Consider the following 14,722-nt stretch of genomic DNA (forward strand, 5'->3'; position numbering starts at 1 on the left):
GAGGACATCACAACAGATAAAGAGTGAAAGAGCTCCCCCTAAGGATATGAACAGTCTCAGCATAAGGTCTCTGCTTGCTGCAACGTTCTCAAGATGTCTGAACCCTATTATGTGTATTTGTGCCCACATTTGGTTGTTACTGGGTCCAGATGGTGCAGGGATGCTGAGGCTCAAGTACGCACATGCTTTCTCCTTCATCTCTTTTCCAGTAAGTCTTACGTCTTTGTCTTGTATAGGGAGCTAAGAGCAGGCACTGTCAAACCAGTGCCCTGACATTTTGAAGCACTGGAAGTATTCAAGTCTCCAGAAAGAAGAAAGGCAACACTGCACACACCGGAGCAAAAAAAATATGGACGAAATACTCTTGTGTCCTGAGAACGCTATGCTTGACCAGCCCCAGTGTTTAACAAAAAGCATCACTTCTTGGACCATGGAAGAAGACCGAGTCTCTGGGCTATGGGACTCTTATCTCTCTGGCCACCTCAGCCAAGTGCTACAGTGTGCTTATAAGGTAGGAGGTGCCAGACGTACAATTAGTTCATAGGTAGCCATCATGATGGCTGTGTTGGGGATCTGGCGGATCAAGTGGGCCAGGAGCCCTCGGTATAAAGCCAAGGGTCCCTCTTCATGGACTATAAGCTGCAGAGTCTGTATAAAGGAACGATACCGTGACCCTTCTTCTCGCAACCGTGTTCGAATGACCTCTGGAGAGACAAGAAGGGAAACAATATTAGCAGAATGATCTCACAGGCACGGCATCTTCTGTCAAGTGGAGCAAAAGGAAGGGGAGCAGATTCACTCACCGTGTGGATATGCAATGCATGAGGCACATGTTTTGGAGACAGCAGCAGCTCCCATTAGTCCAAAAAAGTCACGGCTGTTTGCCGAAAGTGTGAATGGTGTCGAAAGGGAATGATGGCCATTTCTCAGATGCTGTTTCAGTTCTTCATAGATGACAAAGTGTATGATGGTCTCTGACACTCCAGCGTAGGAGGCTGTGATTCCACGGTAAAATCCATGAAGGCCCTCAGTCCGGTACACATGCATGGCACACTGGAGGGCATTACTGCCCAACTCTCCCTTCACCCTGTAAAGGCAAAAGTGAGGAGTGAAGGCGAGAATGACATACTGCTCCACTGACCAAAATACAGTTCTGAACACAGCTGGATGACTCTTCCCCAGTGTGCTCTGAAGATTTCTGTTCTGATGAGCCAACCCCATACCCAAACCAGTCCTGAGTGGTTCTGCACAGCTCATCTGCCTTACCTGGCTTCCAGCTGCATCCTGGTTTTCACCAACCAGATGGGGTTGGTGAGTGAGGCAGAGGCAATGCCTGGAGAACAGAAAAGGAACAGAACAATGAGCACCAGGACCTCACCGACAGTTTGGGAAAAGCTGCTGATCTGTCAGCTCCCTGAATTCTGCCTGGAAAGCTGCATTACTTTACAATTTGAGAGTGACCTTGAGCTCCCACAGGAGATGAGACAACTAGATAGCAGACTACCTGACTTTCCTTGTCTTCCCTCATCCTGAAGATAACTAGCAACTCTACCTTCCACATAACCCTGCTACAGTAGACAGGAAACAAGAAACTTGCAAGAATTAAAGAATGTTAGAGATGTTTTGTTTAAGATCTCAATAGACATGATCCTGTGAAGTGTGCACACTACATGCTACATTCTCCCCATACACACATGAATGAAGAAGAGGCTCACCTGCACAGGCTGCTGATAGCATGTGTACTTTCTTGGACTCTGGCACAAGGACAGTATTGAGCCTTTCCTTCACACCAGAATAGGCAGCAAAATATATAGCCCTGGTTGGAAAGAAATGCAGTAGAGGTTACAGCTCACATACAAGAAGCACTGCTGTAGAGCATCAGTCCAAACTTTATTCTCAGCACAAGTTTGTCTAATGTGACATCAGATACTACCTATACTCAGAGCACAGCAGTCATCCTACAGCTATGATCAAAAGGTCCCAGAAATGCTTGTATGAAGGGGAGGGGCTCTGTGGCACAATGGGACTATTCTGTTTACTTTCAGAATGTGAAGCAATGGCTGTCATGGAAGTCCTTTAAGAAGTGAACAGCATAGGATATTCTTGAGGAATTGGAACTCACCGGGAAGGGGCAACCCCAACAAGGTTTGGGCCCAGACCTCGGAACAGGGATCGTACGCCTTCCTTCTCAAGGATGGTCCTATAGAAGGAAATAAACAAATCAGCAGGAGAATGAAGCTGGAGGGTCTCCTGTTCCTCCCTCTTCTTTCTTCAGTGATCTTGCTGTATCCCCTTCTCATCCCCACTGTTACCATTTTCTGCCTTGATCTCCTTTTCTCAGTCATTTATTCCTATTTTTCCTAACATCAGCACTCTGAGTCTGATCAATCTTCCAGCTGCGATGCTTATCACAGATCCAAGAGCTGCCTTGCAGACTCAGCACTCAAAGCACAGATCAGCTATGAGGAGCAGATATATCTGTGCTCTGATTAAACTTATCATTGCACTTGCTGTTTCCAGAGCTTCAACCCAAACACTGCTTTCATCTCTCCACCCGATGGCCAAACTTTCACTGTTGTTAACACACACACACACACACACACGCGCGCGCGCTACCCTGCCCTACTCACCTGAGCAACTTGAGCACCCCAGGGGCTGGTGGGGTTGGGTTCATCAGCCTCACACTCATCCCTGGCAGCTGTACCTCAGAGAGACAGAGAGGCCGCAGTGCCAGCTGAGATGACTGCAGACGTGTCTTCACCACTTCCAGGGGACAGGTCAGGATGGCTCCAGCTGTGCCACCACATCTGGAAGATAACACTATAAGTAAGGGTGACCCCCATATAGGAACAGGGCAATAATTACAACCTTGCTTTTCCACTGCCTCTCCCTTCTAGGCTACATCCCCCCAGCCTGCGTCACATGCGACCCCTGACTCTCTGATATTGATCAGTGTAGTAATGGCTTCTCTTGGGACATCTCCTGGCAGCATCGCACTGAAACCATTTGAGACAAACAGTCCCAAGTCCACAGGGACTCAGCTCAAAGTTGCTGATCTTTGCAGTCAGAATTTCCCAGAGTAAACAGTTCTGCTGCCCGGCCTCCATGCAATGCCTTTGGCTGACATCACCAGCCACTCTGCCTGTCCCCGCCAAAGCAGACAATGGCAGCACATAACTTTCCCACCCCTCTGCCTGTGTATGTCTTTCAACCCAAAATTCATTTAGCTCCACGTTTTCAAGGCCTGTAAGCAGGATCTGTATTTTTTGCCAGCAGCCCAACTCGTTTAATGAAAGAGGATCCCAACCTTAATCAGACAGAAGTTCTTTTGGGAACTTAAGTACCATGGATTGCTAATTATGAATAGACAATGCATCCTCTCCTCCCCTTTCTGCCACTCAGGGACAAATCAGAACCAAAGAACTGGTATGTTCAGTTCTCAGCTTCTCCCCATTCAGACCCTTCCACTGACAGCTTTGCTCTTCTCAAAGGTGTTCAGTACCTGAAAGGCCGTTCTGAGCTGAATTTGCACAGAATAGCCATGCATGACTTGAGTGCTACAGCCAGACAAGGTGCTGGATATCTACTGTAATAAAGTCAAAGGGTTAAAGATCTGGCTGCTGAATTGGTTCAAAGACAAGTTTTATGCAGCTAACAGTGCCAACAACTAGTTACATCACTCCATTACACCAGTGCTGCCTTGCCAAGGCCTTTGCAGATCTAAGCAGTGGCGTAACTTGCAGAGCAGCTGATCAGCACCAACCTTCTACAGCAGCTGCAAGTGGTAGGAGGCTGGGATCAGGTGAAATGAAAGCGCTTAGCTAAGGCTCAGAAGAAAACCCAAAGCAATGAGTGTTCTGGCTCTAGTCCTCTGGATGAACAGAGTCAATCAAGCATGGAAACCAAGACAGCCTATTTAACTACCCAAGAGTCACATGACTTTTACAGAAGCCATGTTGATTCTTCTGTATTCCTGCAGGGGTCCAACAGTCTTATTCCACACCACAGTTTGTTGCTCAAAACTAGAAGAAATCTTAACTATGTCTCATCATACACGTGATGATACAGCTGCTCAATGCATTAAAAACACAGGTTTCCAAAATTCTTCTGTTACGGAAGAAACGGAAAGTGAAGCATTTTCATCACACAGAGTTGAACTGTTCATCAGCATAATGCTAAGAAAGGCAAAAAGAAATGAAATCTAGTAGGAACAAAGCCATAACCAAGGGTATTAAAAAGAGCTGGATGAAGACACTTAATGCCCACAGTTTAACACATGTTAGAGGACAGGAGATCCATACTAGCCTAGGAGAGAGTTCTGATGTCTACCAGGATTCAAAATACAATTATATTTGTAACTTATGCTGGTAAAGTTATACGGTTATGTAACCTGAGATTCACACCAGCAAAGAAGTATAGCATCATACCACTACAGACTTAAAAGACTTATCAAACCTTATTTTGGATAGCTGAAAATGGTGATAACTTGAAGACTAATCTCCATCTATACCAGGATTCTGTCCATAATAACTGCTGCCTATAGAAGAGAAGAAACACTCTCCTGAAGAACACTCTCCCAGCCTTTAGAAATGTCCAGGTCCTAGATTTCCTCAGGCAGATGTGTTACATCACATTCAATAACGGCTTTAAGCTGGCAGAGGGTACATTTAGGATGAATAAGAGGAAGAAATTCTTTACTGTGAGGGTGGTGAGATGCTGGAACAGGTTGTGGAGCAGGTTGTGGGGGGGTTGTGGGTGCCCCCTCCCTGGAAGCATTCAAGGCCAGGCTGGATGGGGCTGTGAGCAGCCTGGTTTAAAGGCAGGTGTCCCTCCCTATAGCAGGGGGGCCGTGTGCCGGCCGCAAAGGACCACTCACCCTCCGGCGAACAGGTGCAGTAGGGTGCTATGCTGTGCCATGGCACGGCGCTCCGTCGGAAGGCTCCGCTGCTCTGCGGGCATGGTTGGGATCCGTCACCGGCAGCCCGAGGGAGAGGCCTGGCCCGCCCGCCCTACACTCGCATTGGCTCCCCGGGCGGAGGCGGGCAGCCCGGAAGGCCGCATGTGGGGCGGGACGATGGGGCTGGGGTTGCTCCGGATCCCTGTGCTAAGCTACACCCACGGCTCGTGGGCTGTGGGCGGTAGGGCTGTGTGTGCTGCTGATGCTTGTAACTGTGGGCCGAATCCAGGTGTCCTGGATCCCACCCCTTGCAACAGTGATATACGTTACCCACTGTAGAATAACATCACAATGACACAAGAGCCAGGCTGGCAGATGTCTGTACAGGAGGTATCCTTGGGGTATTTCAGCCACCAGTGAGCCACAGAACCAAAGGAAGATGTAATCTAAAGTGAAGCTCCACAAACGTCATTGGTGTGGGTCCAATGACCCACACGTCCAGGGATAGGGAGGTGATTGTCCCTCTCTACTCGGCTCTTGTGAGGCCCCATCTGGAGTACTGTGTCCAGGTGTGGAGCCCTCAGTACAAAAAAGATATGGAGATTTTGGAAAGGGTCCAGAGGAGGGACACGAAGATGATCAGGGGGCTGGAGCACCTCCCCTATGAGGACAGGCTGAGGGAGCTGGGTTTGTTCAGCCTAGAGAAGAGAAGGTTGCGGGGTGACCTCATTGCAGCCTTTCAATACCTGAAGGGAACTTACTCCCAGGAGGGGAGTAAACTCTTGGAAAGGGCTGACAATAGCAGGACACGGGGAAATGGTTTTAAGTTAAAAGAGGGAAGATTTAGGTTGGATGTTAGGGGGAAGTTCTTCACTAGGAGAGTGGTTAGGCCCTGGAACAGGCTGCCCAGGGAGGTTGTGGATGCCCCGTCCTTGGAGGTGTTCAAGACCAGGTTGGACGGGGCCCTGGGCAACCTGATCTAGTAAAGGTGTATGTTTGGTGGCCCTGCCAGGCAGGGGGGTTGGAACTACATGATCCTTGAGGTCCCTTCCAACCCGGGTCATTCTGTGTGATTCTGTGGGTGCCGGATTTGACGAGGTGCCTGTTCCTTTAAGAGCTGTCCCCGCCCCCCGCCCAGCCCCGCGACCCAGAGTCTCCAGGTACGGGGTGGGCTGTGGGGGAGGGCTCCCGTGACTTGGCGTGGCCCACCCGGCGGCTTTGCGGGGTAGTGGGGGGGGGCTTGCGGTGCTACCGTCGCTGTGGGGCTGGGGCCGGCGCCCAGCGGGCCAGACCGTGGTGTGCGGCCTGGTTGTCTGGCCGGTTTGTGGGGTAAATCCGGGTGAGGCTGGGGCAGGGGAGGTGGAGTGAAGGCAGCCAGACGAACGTCCCGGTGCTCAGGCGGGTTCCGGCTCGGGGCGCAGGCTGCCGGGGTGGGTGTCTGAGCGCTCCGCCTGACGTGGGCCCGGTGTCGCCCCGGGGCCAGGTGCTGCCCGCAGGGGTCTGGCGCTGCCCGTGCCTCTCGCCATGGCTATGAGGGAGCTGGTGGAGCCGGAGTGCGGGGGCTCCAACCCCCTGCTGAAGCTGGCCGGCCACTTCACCCAGGACAAGGCCTTGCGGCAGGAAGGGCTCCAGGGATCCCTCGGTTGGCCGCCGGGCGCGGCGGGGGCCGCTGCTGTGAGTGTCGAGGGGCGCTTCGATCGCTGAGGGCAACGGGGGGTGGGCTGCTTTGCGTGGGAAAGGGGCTGTGGGGCTGTCCGGGCTGTCAGCAGGGTGGTGGGCCTTGGTCTTGCTCGTAGTGGCTGAGTCTGGGGGTGCTGGCAGGATGGTAGCAGCCGTGGGGGGGTCGCATGCCTTGCTAATGCAGTGGCTAACCCATAGGGGGTGGTGGGAAGATGTTCCTGCACCTATAGCTGGGACACGTGCAGGCAGCTAATGCAATGGTCAGCCTGACCTGAAGGGAGAAAAGGATGTGAGCCAATTGGGGTGCTGTGTGGGTAGCCCAAGCTGTTGAGGTGACTGCTCACTGTTACTTCTAGGTATCCAAGCCATTGGGAGTAGCCTCAGAAGATGAGGTAAGAACAAATGGATGCATGTCCTTATTACCTTTCTCTTCAGTGCTTAGTTTGCTGTTTGTCCCTGTGTCTGATTTTACTCTTCTGTTGAGTCTGTTTCTTTCTCCCTCTCTGTGGCTCTACCTGTTTGTCTCCCATGCTTTAGATGATGAATGTCAATCTCTCACTGTCTTTGACAGCTGGTCGGAGAGTTCCTGCAAGGGCAGAATGCCCCGTTACTGTCCCATGCACCCCAGACCTTTAAGATGGATGACCTGTTGGCTGAGATGCAAGAGATTGAACAGTCGAGCTTCCGTCAGGCTCCTCAGCGAGGTGAGGGGAGCTGGAGTAAGTGGATGCTGGGAAAGGTCTTGGTGCTGTGGTTAAACTCTTAATGGGGTGGTTCCCTCTGTTATGAGGTTATGTGGAGCAGTGTTTCCAGCTTTGGACTTCCCAGTATGCTGACACACTGTAGTAGATGCTTAGGGATTCTGGGGAATCTCCAGACCTTGAGAAGTTTAGAAGCTACTTGATCAATACCCTGAGCCATCAGATCTAATTTTGGTGTCATTTTTTTTTCTTCTTATAAGAACACTTGCAGCCTTCAGAGATTCCTTCTAAATAGAATCTTCTGGTGATTTTATTCTAATGAACAGAAAGGACCTGCTCAGAGATGACGATGGCTACCTGAAGATTCCTTTGAGTCCTCTCGCATTCACTTGTGTTTTTCTTCTAGCTCCAGGTGTGGCAGCCCTTGCACTGTCTGAAAACTGGACCCAGGAGTTCTTGGCTGCAGCAGATACTGCTGGAGATGTCTCTTCAGATTACAATGAGGCTGACTGGTCACAGGAATTCATTGCTGAAGTGACAGGTGAAGTGTCCCCTTTGGAGTTATTGTTGGGATGTCGCCCGGTCACATGCATGCATGCAGTTTATTTAGTGAGTTTAAAACTGAAGTAATGCTTTTAGGTGGTAGTTAATCTGAAAAGCCATCTTGCATTGCGTATGGAGCTGTGTGCTGAATATAGTCCTTTGACCATCTAGCACCTAACCTGGAAACGATGTGTCAGATTTAACTAGATCCTGTTCTGTTCCCCAGGGGTGGTCACTGTAGAAAGCCAGGCAGTTCCATTCATTGATCAGCAGTCTTGATACTGATTTTGACAGAGACTTGTAACGCATTGCTGATTTCCTTGACCTACATAGTATCCCTCATGGAGCAGGTGTTTAAATAATGAAGTGGAAGTAGAAAGTAAAGATGTTGCCAACACAGAGGCATTTGTATTAACACTCTGTCTGAGCCTAAGGCTTGATTATTGTTTTTTTTTGTTCAGGACGCAGTTAAAAGAAACAGGTATTAACATTCTTTCTTTGAAAAGGTCTTTACTGCATGTGTTAGATAACAGTATGTAAAACGATGAAAGCAAAATCTGAAGTTAATCTTAGTGATGTTACGCTTATCTCACTCTTTCCCTGTCCTAATGTCCATTGCAGATCCACTGTCTGTGTCTCCTGCCAAGTGGGCAGAAGAATACCTTGAGCAGTCAGAGGAGAAACTGTGGCTTGGGGAATCAGAAGACCAGTCGCTGTCAGATAAATGGTGAGTCTCTAGTCTCAAGACCAGTTATTGCTGCTAGGCTTCTGCATGGGTGAAGGCTGGACAGATGGTAGAGAAATATCTTGAATGGTTTTGAATCACTTATCTAGACATATGTTCTCAGATCTTAGTTTTAGAAGAAGGGAGAAAATGATGATTAAGAGATCGCTGTTTTCCTAGATTCTGGTTCCTGGAAATGCTGTGATCCTGTAGACTGATATAATCGAATAGGCACTGAAAAGCTCCTTAATGTGATTTCAGGAGTTATTGCAGTGACTTGTACTCAAGTAGAATTTGTTTTCTGCTCTTCAATAGATGCTTTTTGAGTTTTAGTCTTAAGTGCTTGATCCAGTAGTTTTAAACGTTCCTGTATGAGGCTGTGATTGGTGGGGCTGAAACTTGGGATTCTTCGTAACATTTGTGCCAGTCTTTTGCAGGTTTAACCTAGTAGTAACTGTGAATTTTTACAGATGACTTATTCATCTGAATCACTTTGAACTCCAGAGTCTTAGGAGGGATTGTGTCCCTCAACACTTGTTTGCCCCATTCAGTGGACTGTTAATGATTCAGACTATGTCTTTCCCTTTAACTGCTCCTTTTAAACAGGTATGAGGAATATCAACCTGAAGATGATCTTAAGAAAACCGCTAGTGATTTTCTTTCTAAAGTGGATGATCCAAAACTCAACAGTTCTGAGGTGAGTGATTCTGTGACTGGGGCTGACAGGTATCTGATGTGCCTAAGGGGTTTGGTGAATGGAGAAGAAGGGGGAAGGCAATAAAGGAATAAAAGGCTTCTGTCCAGTGCTTCTGTTTCTTCCCTGTTCCCTAGAAGTTCAGCCCTTCAGTATCTTTCTGTAACTACGCTGTGGTGAAGTGCTTTCCTGCCTACTTTTTTCTGGCCTTCAATGCTCGCTTTGCAGAGAGAAATCCTATCTGCAAAGAAAGAAGGGGGCACATAGGTAGAAGAGTTCTTTGGCAAAGTGTCTGCCCAGCTCCACCCTTGTTTCATTTCTTTGCCACAGTTCCTAAAGTTTGTCCGCCAGATCGGAGATGGGAGGGTATCGATCGAAGCTAATCAGGTGACCCACAGAGACCAAGATCAGGCAGAGCAATGGGCAGCTGAGTTTATGCAGCAGCAGGTAGGAGCCCCAGCCCTGTGTGCGCTGAAGGAGGAAAGGTCTTTGTGACAGCGCACAGTCTGTGTGTGAGGGATAATGAATGGCAAGTCTGAATTTCAGCAGTGATTTACTTACTAACGACTAGGCTGGGGGAGGTAAGGGAGGGACTGTTGGGCTCATCAGAGCAAAGTCTAGCCAGATGCTGGGAAGATACCTGGGCACAGTCAATGTTCTCATCTCTGCAGCACCTGGGAGGAAGGACGTATCCAAAATAACTCCTTGCCATTTTTCAAGGCCATCATCAGTTCTTGCAGATGGGAAAGAGGAGGTCATCACAGACCCTCCAGTACTTTTGGGATGTGTGCTGAGGTTACCAAACTCTAAAAAGAAAAGTGTGTTTCTGTTTCCAAACTCCCAGGGGGCATCCGATGCCTGGGTGGATCAGTTTGCGCGATCTGGGAACATGTCAGCTCTTGATACGGAATTTGAGCAGGCAAAGACTGCTGTGGAGGTAAAGCTGAAGGAGGAGGAGGAGGGCTGGGGTAACATCTGAGAGCCCATGACAGGGTTAAGTCTCCTCTGCATGTTGTGAGGAGGGCTAGAAACATTTCAGAGGGCATGCTTTGCTGTGTTTGTAGTGCTCAGCTGAGGTACTCCAGTCACTTTCTGTTCTCCCTTCAGTCAGATGTGGATTTCTGGGACAAACTCCAGGCAGAATGGGAGGAGATGGCCAAGAGAGATGCAGAGGCTCACCCTTGGCTTACTGATTACGATGACCTCAACTCCTCTTCTTATGACAAGGTAATACAGGACAGGGTTTCCTAGCACTGTGATGAACTGCCTTGAGGAAGCTGGCAGGTTGTCTGCTTTGCAAGTGAGTTCCATAGATCCACAAATGCTGTGAAGATTTCTTCTTGTGCTGTTATTTACTTTTGCATGTGCCCTTATTCCAGGTTAGCTAAGTGTTAAATACTATTTTCATTTATTCTAATCTGCAAATGCTGTCTAGTTCTTGTCTGGTACCAAGTGCCAGTTAATGCTGGGATTGCTTGCAATGAGTGCAAGTGCCCACCCAGAGCTGGTAAGCTAAACACCAGCTATTTAATCACTGTTGCAGTTTACTTCAGGTCTGATGCAGTCCAAGATTTGGAGGAATTCTTCAGAATAGAGCAGGCAGAAAGAGCTGCTTTTCTCTAATCTGCTACAAGCTAGTAGACAGAATGAAGTTGCTATTTGCTCTGTGGTTGGAGTGTTTCTGATGCAGCCAGACCAGATCGTGATATCCTTTAGAAAGTGCTTTTCTGCCTAGCATCACCCAGCAATTAGTCCTCTGCTTGTTTCTGCTGCTAGGGTTACCAGTTTGAAGAAGATAATCCCATGAGAGATCATCCTGATGCATTTGAAGAAGGGCGAAAGCGCTTGGAGGAAGGTGACCTCCCCAACGCTGTCTTGCTGTTTGAGGCTGCCGTGCAACAGAATCCAGATCATATGGAGGTGAGAGAGACTGATGGTAACAGGCCTTGGCTAGGTGTCCTCCTTCTTGGATCCTTCACCTTTGAGGTGTTAGGATGTGTGTAGAGAGCTCCCCTCAACCAGCGGTGCAGGACATTTGTCTCTGGCTCTGGATATGTAGCTGTTGTGTGTGAATCCCAAGGAGGATGGTGGGCAAGAAGGTTTAGGGCTAAAATCAGATGCACAAAGTCTTCTGCTCAAAGCTGTGTAAAATCATAAGAATGCAGGCATGAAGCCAAGATAAGGAGCTCTTATCTCTTTGAGTTGCTTTTTGAAAGTCTTTATTGGCTTTATGAGCCTAGAGGTGCTTGTGATAGTGATGATGACAGTCTTTAATATGGGTATTAAAAGCAAAGTCTTAGCAGTTAGCTAAACTAGAGGTTCTGGTTAGAACCTGGATCTGTGAGGAAATTCCAAAGTCACCTTGGTCCAAAGTACAGCTTTGCTGGATCTCTGGAAACTCCAAAACTCTGGATTTATTTTCCTGTATAGCATACGAACCAGAAAGCCTATATATCTTTCCAGATAAGTTTCTAAGTGTTTGTGGTTAATGTATAAGGTTGCTCTGAAAGTAATGCCTCCTATTTTATCTCATCAGCCTGTGATATCAGAGGCAAGTGTTGGTGGGATGGCAGTAGAGGTTGAACCTTTCCATCAGTATTCTGTTACATTTTGTTGCTGTGTGGCAGATGGCAGCAGAGGGATAGTCCGACAAAATGGTATCTGACATGAAATTATATATGAAGCAAAGGTGTGTGTGTGTGTTTAATCTCAGGTCTAATCTCTGTGCTTGTTTATTTTTTCTGGATCTGAGGAAGTCTGACTTATGCATCTTTATTTCCTTCAGGCCTGGCAATACTTGGGAACCACCCAAGCAGAGAATGAACAGGAACTCTTAGCAATCAGTGCTCTCAGACGGTGAGTGGTACAGAAGACCCCCCCTGAGCAGGGGTCTTTCTCTTGTGCATAATGCCCTGAGGACCATGTGGCTAGTCTTCTGTCTTGGTTGTGTTGTCACCTATACGTGGGCATGACCAGTCTTGATTTAATATGATGGTTGTTTCTCTTTCTGTGACCTACAGGTGCTTGGAACTGCAGCCTGGCAACCTCACAGCACTTATGGCTTTAGCAGTCAGCTTCACCAATGAGTCATTGCAGAAGCAGGCGTGTGAGACCCTGCGGGACTGGTTACACCATAAACCAGCCTATGCCCATTTGCTGGAGAAGGAATCAGAGGAGAATGCATCAGAGACAAATCTTGGGACTTCCAAGCGTGTTCTGGGGTCCCTGCTGTCTGAGTGAGTTGGGGGTACAAATCTTAGCCTTCAGCTGAGAAGCTTCTTGGAGGATTGGGGCTGGGTTGGGCAGGTGTTAGATTGGGCAACCCAAGGTCAGCTTGTTCTACAGTATACAAATGTCCTTGTTCCATGTTTTTCCAGCTCGCTTTTTGTGGAAGTCAAAGAGCTGTTCTTAGCAGCTGTGCGCAGCGACCCCTCAACTGTTGATCCTGATGTTCAGTGTGGCCTGGGTGTCCTTTTCAACCTTAGTGGCGAATACGAGAAGGCTGTGGATTGCTTCAGTGCCGCGCTTAGTGTGCGCCCCAATGTAAGAAAGGGCAGAGTGGGGGTGCTGGAGGTACCTAGAATTTTATGGGTGGAGGTGCTGTGTGTATGAGAGGTGTATCCTTTGAAGTGGAGGAGTAAGACAGACGTGTTGGTTAGGAAGGGATGGCTTGGAACTTAAAAAGAGCCATTTTGGCTTAGTCTTTTGTCTCTGTCCCTTTCTCCAGGACCATCTCCTATGGAACAAGCTTGGTGCCACTCTGGCCAATGGGAATCGCAGTGAAGAAGCTGTGGCTGCATATCGGCGGGCACTGGAGCTCCAGCCAGGATATATCCGGTCTCGATACAACTTGGGCATCAGCTGCATCAACTTAGGTGCCCACCGGTGAGCAGAGGATGGGCAAATCTGTGACCTCTGAGTTTGCGTATCTGTGTGGGAGGGAGACACTGGTAGGTTACTAGGACAGTGCTGTGCTACCTGCCGCCTCCTGGTGGCAATAGGCAGACAGTGAATGCGTAGAGTCTGCCCTGAGAAGATGTCAGACAGATAAACTTAGGGTGGAGGCCATCTGGACTTGTATTCCTGAGAAGGGGAAAAAGGGGATCACTGGTGGTTTTGGAGTGGGGAAGGATCTGCTGAAGAGAGGGCAACTGTCGTAAAGGGGAAGAAACAGCAGCTCAGAAGCAAATGGGGAGGGAATATGAGATGTGCCATCTTCTCCAATAAGCATGTGTATATTCTCGTGTTGACAGTGAGGCTGTGGAGCACTTCTTAGAGGCTTTGCACATGCAGCAGAAGAGCCGAGGTCCACGGGGGCAGCAAGGCGCTATGTCTGACAACATCTGGAGCACCCTTCGCATGGCCCTCTCCATGCTGGGGCAGAGTGACCTGTATGGGGCAGCTGATGCCCATGACCTCCCCACGCTGCTTCAGGCATTTGGCCTCCAGCAGTGACTCTGGGATCAGCTCCCCTGTGAATGCAGGGTTGGGCCAGCCCAGCGGTGACCTTCTCTATGGAGAAAATGTTCACTTGGGTTCACACACACCTTTGCTCTGTTAGGGCAGATCACTGGCAACCTTTTCTTTTTAATCTCCTCCTGAAGTGTGCAACGTTCCCTACCTGCTGTTTGTGGCCTGAGCATCTGAGTGGTTCACATTATCACATCCGTGGCTGACTGACACTCTGCTGCCAGGCTGATGGTCAACGTGGGGAAATAGGAAGCTTTCTCAGATTACATCTGCAGGGGGTGCCCAGTGTGGCATTGAGACCTTATAGTAGCCACTCTGGAGGGAGTACTCACTAGGGATGTTTCAAAGGTGTTATGGTTGTGAGTGGGCTGCAGGGGGGAAAAAGGAGGTCCCAGGGTTCAAATTCGACACAACGTGACAGAAATGAGAGCTTAACTCTAACCTCCCTTCTCAGAATATGGTGGGGAAAGGGTTAAGTCTTAATTTTTCACTTGATTGTCACTGTTTTCACTTTGTGCAGAAGTTCCCCCATCTCGACTGTAACTGATTCTTGTTCATTATAAATATCTGTATATGATTCTGTTGGGGAAAAATGTTTTTTAATTGTAAAATATTTTGTATAATAGGGGAGAGAATTAAAATTGCCAAAATTACATCTTTCTCTGTGCGTCTGTTGAAGCCGCGTGCGGTGGGTAGCGCAGTGCTCCACAGGTACGGGCCTACTGGAATGTGAAACACGAATCTGCTTCTTTGTCTCCCGTTTTCCACCCAGATTTTGTTTTATTGGTAGCTCATGCAAATGAAGCATTAAGGACTTCATTTTGCTGTACACTCAAGACTTCTGTGAGTCTGCAAGAGCTTCCCTGTGGCTTCACCGAGGGCAGGCCTTGCCTGACCAATCTGGCGGCCTTCTGTGGTGGAGTGACGGCTTCGGTGGATGGGGGAAGGATGATGGATGTCATGTACCTGGACTTCTGCAAAGCCTTTGACATGGTCCCTCAGCACATCCTTCT

General features: G+C 48.6%; 2 protein-coding genes across 6 annotated transcripts; one reads left to right on the top strand and one right to left on the bottom strand.

Moving 5' to 3' along the window:
• Positions 1-339: 339 nt before the first annotated feature.
• On the bottom strand, positions 340-5,198 carry LOC107318580 (solute carrier family 25 member 36-like). Its single transcript, XM_015872584.2, has 7 exons — positions 4,877-5,198; positions 2,631-2,807; positions 2,123-2,200; positions 1,716-1,816; positions 1,267-1,333; positions 804-1,087; positions 340-704 (listed from the first exon to the last, which is right to left on the bottom strand). The coding sequence occupies exons 1-7, from the start codon at positions 4,957-4,959 to the stop codon at positions 505-507; spliced, it is 990 nt and encodes a 329-aa protein (XP_015728070.1). The 5' UTR covers positions 4,960-5,198; the 3' UTR covers positions 340-504.
• Positions 5,199-5,974: 776 nt separating this feature from the next.
• Positions 5,975-14,364, top strand: PEX5 (peroxisomal biogenesis factor 5). 5 transcript variants are annotated; one of them, XM_015872524.2, is made up of 16 exons: positions 5,975-6,057; positions 6,381-6,571; positions 6,934-6,969; positions 7,149-7,281; positions 7,685-7,819; positions 8,443-8,548; positions 9,152-9,242; positions 9,570-9,686; positions 10,084-10,176; positions 10,347-10,466; positions 11,016-11,159; positions 12,025-12,095; positions 12,260-12,475; positions 12,617-12,782; positions 12,967-13,124; positions 13,493-14,364. In XM_015872524.2, exons 2-16 carry the CDS (start codon positions 6,422-6,424, stop codon positions 13,692-13,694), a joined length of 1,938 nt encoding a protein of 645 aa, XP_015728010.1. In that variant the 5' UTR covers positions 5,975-6,057; positions 6,381-6,421; the 3' UTR covers positions 13,695-14,364. The 5 variants fall into 5 exon arrangements, with proteins under 5 accessions (XP_015728010.1, XP_015728016.1, XP_015728036.1 ...); XM_015872530.2 differs by lacking the exon at positions 5,975-6,057 and adding an exon at positions 6,108-6,226; XM_015872550.2 differs by lacking the exons at positions 5,975-6,057; positions 10,084-10,176 and having other exon boundaries at positions 6,247-6,571.
• Positions 14,365-14,722: the final 358 nt, after the last annotated feature.

This window comes from Coturnix japonica, chromosome 1 (genome assembly GCF_001577835.2).
Source record: "Coturnix japonica isolate 7356 chromosome 1, Coturnix japonica 2.1, whole genome shotgun sequence".
NCBI lineage: Eukaryota > Metazoa > Chordata > Aves > Galliformes > Phasianidae > Coturnix > Coturnix japonica.